The sequence below is a fragment of the Mastomys coucha genome, unplaced genomic scaffold (assembly GCF_008632895.1).
Source record: "Mastomys coucha isolate ucsf_1 unplaced genomic scaffold, UCSF_Mcou_1 pScaffold23, whole genome shotgun sequence".
Classification (NCBI taxonomy): domain Eukaryota; kingdom Metazoa; phylum Chordata; class Mammalia; order Rodentia; family Muridae; genus Mastomys; species Mastomys coucha.
In genome coordinates, this window is record NW_022196906.1 from 114,521,342 (window position 1) to 114,528,558 (window position 7,217).

At 50.1% G+C, this 7,217-nt stretch overlaps 1 protein-coding gene across 4 annotated transcripts in view; it reads left to right on the top strand.

The window, feature by feature from the left end:
- Positions 1-7,217, top strand: part of Myrip (myosin VIIA and Rab interacting protein) — a 194,785-nt gene that overhangs the window by 132,131 nt on the left and 55,437 nt on the right. For all 4 annotated transcript variants that reach the window (XM_031343475.1, XM_031343476.1, XM_031343477.1 and 1 more), the window contains 4 exons: positions 868-948; positions 3,886-3,983; positions 4,161-4,241; positions 6,870-7,016. In XM_031343475.1, the coding sequence (XP_031199335.1) occupies positions 868-948; positions 3,886-3,983; positions 4,161-4,241; positions 6,870-7,016 (407 nt within the window). The remainder of the gene's footprint in view (positions 1-867; positions 949-3,885; positions 3,984-4,160; positions 4,242-6,869; positions 7,017-7,217) is intronic.

The following is a 7,217-nucleotide window of genomic DNA, read 5'->3' on the forward strand; positions in this document are numbered from 1 at the left end:
TCACCTCATGGCTCTTCAGTTCTCACCTCATGGCTCTCCAGTTCTCACCTCATGGCTCTCCAGTTCTCACCTCATGGCTTTGCACTTCCCCACACTACCTCCAAAAAACCGAACAAGGGCTGCGTAAGACCGGGCAGCTTGGAAACAGTAGAAACCTACTTAGCTAGCAGTTTGAGAGGCTGGAAAAACCTCTCTCCCTCTTTCTTTCTCTCTCTCTCTCCCTTCCTCTCCCTCTCCCGTGTGTGTGTGTGTGTGTGTGTGTGTGTGTGTGTGCATGCGTATGCACAACTGCAGTACCTACAGAATCTAGACGAAGCTACCAGTTCCTTTGGAGCTGGAGTTGCAGATGGTTGGGAATTTCCTGATGTGGGTTCTGGGAGTTAGAGATGGTTGTGAGCCTCCTGATGTGGGTGCTAGGAATTGAACTTGGGTCCTCTGGAAGAGCAGTAAAACTTTCTTAATCACTGAGTCATCCCTCCAGCCCCTTGACAAGGACCATTCTACTGTGTTATCCAGAGCAGAATATAGAAAGGCAGGTCACACATGAAACACCAAGAGAGGAAGCAGGGTCATTCCTAATAAGCCCCCTCTTGAATGACTACAGTTCTGGGACACCACTAATCCACTGGTTGGGGGGGCTCTCCTGGTCTAGTCACTGCTTGTTAAGGCCCACCTCCAAAATCATCACATTGAGGATTAAAGTTCATCATGAGTTTGGAAAGATACTGGAAGAAAGTTGGGGTACAGTTACACCAAAGCCCATTTGCAAGGCGGGCTTCATCAATGTGGCTGGTCCGCTAGCTCCGTGGCTCTAGCCCATCCATGGTCATCAGAGTCCTCTCATGGCCGTGTTACTCTCTCCTCTAGGAGGAGGACTGTTTGAACCAAACCTGGAGAATGAAGGAAGCATATCAGGAAGTGACTCCACATTCTACAGGCAGTCAGAAGGTAAGGGCGCTTGACTGACAGCTGTGGAGAAGGTGGAGGGCTCCGAGGCTGGAATTGGCTAGCTGTGATCATAACCATGCTGTGAGGGACCAGCGAGGGCTCTGGAACTGGAAGACAATAATCAAGCCAGGAACCCAGTTTCCTGTGTGCGACTATTCCCATAATTTACTAACATTACATTTTATGCCAACACCCTCATCCAAGAATTACAGAACGGCATCAGAACCCTTGCTGGGACTTGGTAACCATCCCCGTCACATGAATGCCCAGTTAAATGCCTAGCCTAGCCACTCTTTGGGGAATGCCTGAGTTTATGGACTCAGCCTGTCTACCACTCATGTTTCCTGAGAGTGTGAGGTCTGAAAATGCATTGGTGGATAAGACATAGTTAAAGTACATTGGATACATGTCACAACAAAATCTAGTGTTTTTGTACAATTAATATATTCTAGTTATAAAACACTACATCAGGATTGGTGAGATGGCTCCATAGATGCCTGCAGCCAAGCCTAATGATCTGAGTTCAATCCCTTGGACCAGTGGAGAAGAAGAAAACTGACTCCCACAAGTTGTCCTCTAACTGCCACACATATGCTGTGGCATACACACACACACATCACATACACACATATACACATATATGTATACACACATACACAAATACATATACACATCAAATATACAGACACTATACACAAATATACATACATACAAGCACATACATACAACATATACATGTATATACATATGCACACATACATGCATACATACACACAGAGATGCACAGACACATACACATACATACACACATTCTATATATATACACATATACACACACATACAAGCACACATACACACATAAATACACACACATCACATACACACATTCATACTACACACACATATACGTGATGTATACACACATGCACACAGACACACATACATAGACACACACATACACACATTATACATACACATATAAACATATATATACAGACATACACATACAGACACACACATATATACACACAGACATACATACACACATACATACAGAGAGACAGACACACATACATAAACATACATTATAATTTTAAATAGAGTAATCTTATATATTGATGAGTATCATGGAGAAGCCACTTGGGAGAGACACCTCCAGGGAGCCCTCCATGTGGTAACAACCTTACATGCTCTTCTCATGGGCTCTTCTTATTATTTTTTTTTTAAGATGTATTTATTGTTATATGTAAGTACACTGTAGCTGTCTTCAGACACGCCAGAAGAGGGCGTCAGATCTCATTATGGGTGGTTATGAGCCACCATGTGGTTGCTGGGATTTGAACTCAGGACCTTCGGAAGAGCAGTCAGTGTTCTTACCCGCTGAGCCATTGCACCAGCCCAAAACCTGCAACTTTTTTTGTTTGTTTTCGAGACAGGGTTTCTCTGTGTAGCCCTGGCTGTCCTGGAACTCACTCTGTAGACCAGGCTGCCCTCAAACGCAGAAATCCGCCTGCCTCTGCCTCCCAAGTGCTGGGATTAAAGGCGTGCGCCACCACTGCCCGGAAGCTCTTCTTATTAAAGCTTACATTAAATGTGTTCAGTGAGCCAGACCTTGTAGCATATACATCCTCTACCTGAGTCGCCTTGACCTTAGCTACGTCTGCTTTAAAGAATTCACTAGATTCCCCAAATCCCCCATTCTGGCCACATTGGTGTCCCCGGGAGTCTAATGAGCTCAGCTAGTGACTAATGAACGAGTCGATGCGTTCACACCTTGTCTCATTTCACAGGTCACTTTCAGCAGCTCCCAGGAGACTGGCATATGCTAGTCACACAAGGCTAGCTTATAAATGGCAACAGGAGATTAAAATTAGAGAGACACAGACACCATCCCTTCCAGACCCGTAGCTGATGTAGCGTGGACTCTGAGGCAGTCAGCGAGCACGCTGCTGTACAGCTCTGTAATCCCAGCGACTCCAGGGCTGCTGCAGGAGGGTTGTGAGTTCAAAGCCAGCATAGCCAGCACCCTGGAGAGATGGGGTGGGGAGAAGAGACTTCCCACAGAGAAGAACACAGCCACTAACATTACTGATGCAGGCTCAGTTGGCAAGTACAAGCCACCCAAGTGTGGGTTTCTGAGTTCAGTCTCCCTTACCCACATAAGAAGCAGCGTGTAGTAGCATGTGCATGCAGTCCAGTTTGAAGGTCACGAGGGCTTGCCTTCATTACACTGGAGGATTCTCTCAGTACTACTGAACACCAGCAATAACCCTCTGCTGTTTGCTGAGTTGCCTAGCCAGTCTGAGATTCACAGATCAGTCTGTGTAGTATGACCACAGGCGCCGCCACACTGGATTACTGTGACGGTTACCACTGTGAGCTCCCTGCTGAGTTCCTGCGTGTTATTACTTAGACTTGTTACAGATGCTGGTTTATGTTCTCAGTGTTTGCTTTAAGCCATGACCACAGCCCAGTGTCTCCGGAATATTTAGCCATTTCTATCCATGTCATCACAGTGGTAGAATGTGCAGGGTGGGACCTACACTGCCTAAGAACACGGACAGAGAAACATTGTCTGACCGTCCCCTGGAACCGCCTTGGTTACTCAGTGGGAGACAGGAAGGCAGAGAGAAGGGAGGGAGGTGAGAAAGACTCAGAGAACCAGAGCATGGGATGGCAGGGGGCAGTCATGAGCTCGGTAAGTGAGCTCATGGCCTCTCCAGAGCAGCTGGAGCGTGTCCCGGGACCCCAAGGGCTGAAAGCAGAAACGGGAGTGTGTCCCGGGACCCCAAAGGCTGAAAGCAGAAACGGGAGTGTGTCCCGGGACCCCAAGGGCTGAAAGCAGAAACGGGAGTGTGTCCCAGGACCCCAAGAGCTAAAAGCAGAAACGTACTGCATGGGGCAGTTGTGATTTGTCTGCGTTCTGTCCCTTCCTAGGACACAGCATGATGGACACCTTGGCTGTGGCCCTACGAGTGGCAGAAGAGGCCATCGAGGAGGCCATTTCCAAAGCAGAGTCCCATGGGGACAGCCTGGTAGGACCTCCTGCGTGGTGGGAGGCGACAAGATGGGAATGTCCCAGCTATCACGAGCAAGTGCCTATGGTCGGGGGTCATGTCACTGCAGTAAGACTGTGTGTGACCCCTCTTTACTGTTTCCAGGCCCACTGGGACAATGAGCCCCATGTCCTCTCTATTCTCTCCCTTTCACAGGACAAGCAGAATGAGGCCAGCTATCTGCGGGACCACAAGCAAGAGCTGGCTGAGGAGCTGGCCGGCACCATCCTGCAGAGGGTAGGGTGATTCAGACCAGGCCAGGGCCTCTGGGAGCTGGAGAGGAGACTCATAGAAGGGGCCCATGTTCTGACACCATGACAAGAGTTAAGGGGGCCTGAGGAAAGCCACGGGCTCTGTTCTGTCTGCTGTTCTGCCCCTCCTTGCACGCACTGGCTTGGCAGGACTCACAGGCAAAGGCTGGGAGAGGTTATATGTCTCATGAGCCTGATGACCCATAGAGGCACCTGACAAAGGGCTGTCAGGAAGGTGTCCTGTGAAACTTCAGCCTTCGTTTTCAGTCACAGCCCAGACCCCATTCACACAGCAAGGACACTCCTCGGCCCTGAGGGTGCCCAGAAGTCTCGTCAAACCATGGGTCAAGAGACGTCGACAGGGCCACGTGCCCCTGAGCCCAGTGTAGGGTGTTAGAAGAAAGAGCATAGTACAGGCCACCCTGCAGAAGGGAGGAGAATGCAGTCTATCAACTGTCCCCAGCAATTCCAAAAGCCAGAAGGCAAATGAGGATGGTGCCTTGAGCGGGCCTACATCAGTGCCTTGGCAGGCCCCCTTCACTCTTCTCTGCCTTTTTCTCATGGCTCTGTGGTCTAAAAGCCCACTGAGGTCCGAGAGATCCTTCAGCTTGGTAAAATGTTTGCCGCACAGGCTGAGTGGCTTCTGTTTCCATCCCAGGGGAATGCACGCGGGTCCCTGGGAGGTCACTGGCCAGCCAGCCTGACCCAAAATTGGCAAATCCAGGCTCAATATGAGACCCTGTGTTTTAAAAAAAGTGGAGAAAGACTGAGGAAGACACCCAAGGTTGACTTCTGGACTCCACACATGTATGAACACACAAACATACAAGCAAACACTCACTGAAGAATTCTGTCTTAGTGGCTTGCCCTTTTTCTAAGCTGTCTCACCTGTAGAAGGTAGAGGCCTGGAGGAATCTGTTCCAACAGGACCACTCATTGCACATGGCTGATGGCCGTACCAGCACAGCTGATGGCAAAAAGGGACCTGGGGATCTGCCACTCCCCAAGGCTTCCAGATGCTTCCTCAAGTCAAGGCCTACACCCCGAGGCACCAGGGCCTGTGTGCTATGCAGCTTTAGTTGATACGTGACTCTCTCTGGACCAGGGTTCCCAGCTGTCAAGTGGGGAGAATGGCTGTAGCGTTTCTCAGAGTTGCCTGGAGGAATAGCAGGGACAGAGCATCGGTAGTCCCCAGCATGGAGTCCAATGTGGGATACGAGGCTGTGGATATCAGAAAGGCTGCACAATCCAGCCTCTGTAGCCAAGGATCCAACCTATGCGGCAAACGGATTTCCAGAAGTTTCCACAAAGGACAGCTTGCACTTCCTGTGCCAGGTGGTAGGCTGTGTCCAAAAGCACTCACACTTAACCACTGTGTCCACATGGACCAGAAAGCACTCACACTTAACCACTGTGTCCACATGGACCATAAAGCACTCACACTTAACCACTGTGTCCACATGGACCAGAAAGCACTCACGCTTAACCACTGTGTCCACATGGACCAGAAAGCACTCATACATAACCACTGTGTCCACATGGACCAGAAAGCACTCACGCTTAACCACTGTGTCCACATGGACCAGAAAGCACTCACACTTAACCACTGTGGTCTTCCCCAACCCCCGAAGCCCAAGTCCATTCCTATACCTGTCATTTGAGCAGCATCTTCCTGGTACCTCATCTGTGTACCCACGTGATTACGCCTGTGACGGCTGCATCTTTACTTAACGTGTAGACCTTTTTCTCAGTATTGTTCCCCAAACCATCAGCCCAGCAGCTATTTTATTTGTTTTTTTTGTTTGTTTGTTTGTTTTTTGTTTTGTTTTGTTTTTTTGAGACAGGGTTTCTCTGTGTAGCCCTGGCTGTCCTGGAACTCACTCTGTAGACCAGGCTGGCCTTGAACTCAGAAATTTGCCTGCCTCTGCCTCCCAAGTGCTGGGATTAAAGGCATGTGCCACCACCGCCCGGCCCAGCAGCTATTTTAATAACACGTGTCACATACATTTGTGTGTTCATACATGTCAGTTACCACAAGTGATTTGAAGACGATCTGACACAGACTGGGAGATGCATAGTTCCTCTAAGCAAACGCACCATGTTAAATCCACCTCAGCTATCATTCCTCAGACTCCATCCATCTTGATTTTTGATATATGGTCTCTCACTGGGACCTAGGACCCACACAGATTAGGCTAAGCTGGCTGGCCAGTAAGCCTCAGGGATCCTCCTGTCCATGCCTGCCCATCACTAGAATTATAACCATGAACCACTGTGCCCAGCGTTTTCATAGGGTTCTGGGGAGTAAACAGAGCAAGCACTTCAGTGAGGGAGGTCGATTCCCAGAGCCTGCCCCCTGCAGGTGGAGGAGGGTGGCTGCATTTGTCAGAGCCTGCCCCCTGCAGGTAGAGGAGGGTGGCTGCTTTTGTCAGAGCCTGCCCCCTGCAGGTGGAGGAGGGTGGCTGCTTTTGTCAGAGACAGCAGCTGTAGGTCATCGAGACTATGTGCGGTTCCAACACAAGGTAGAGCTGAAATGCTGGGCGCTAAGCTTCTGGGTGGCTGGAGAAACATTCCAAAGGCGACCCCTCCAGAACATGTCCCCCCATTTCCCCAGATCATAAGAAAGCAGAAAGATAAAGCTGAGCTGCCAGCCGAGGAGGAGGAGGCAGGATGGCCACACCCCCAGAGTGGCAGTGTGAAGGCCAGGGGTGAGGGAACCACGGCCCCTCCAGGACGACACAAAGCACGTGCCGCCCTCTGGGTAAGTCACACAGCACTGCTGCCCCACACAAATTCTGCACACCTGTGGCTCAGAGCCATTCTCCCACAGAAAGGGGGGAGGTCATTAGGCCGTCTGTGGCTGAGTGCACTCTCTGGGTCCTAGAGGAGAGCTGGGGTGTGCAAGAGGAGCAGTTGAGTGTGCTCTCTGGGTCCTAGAGGAGAGCTGCGGGTGTGCAAGAGG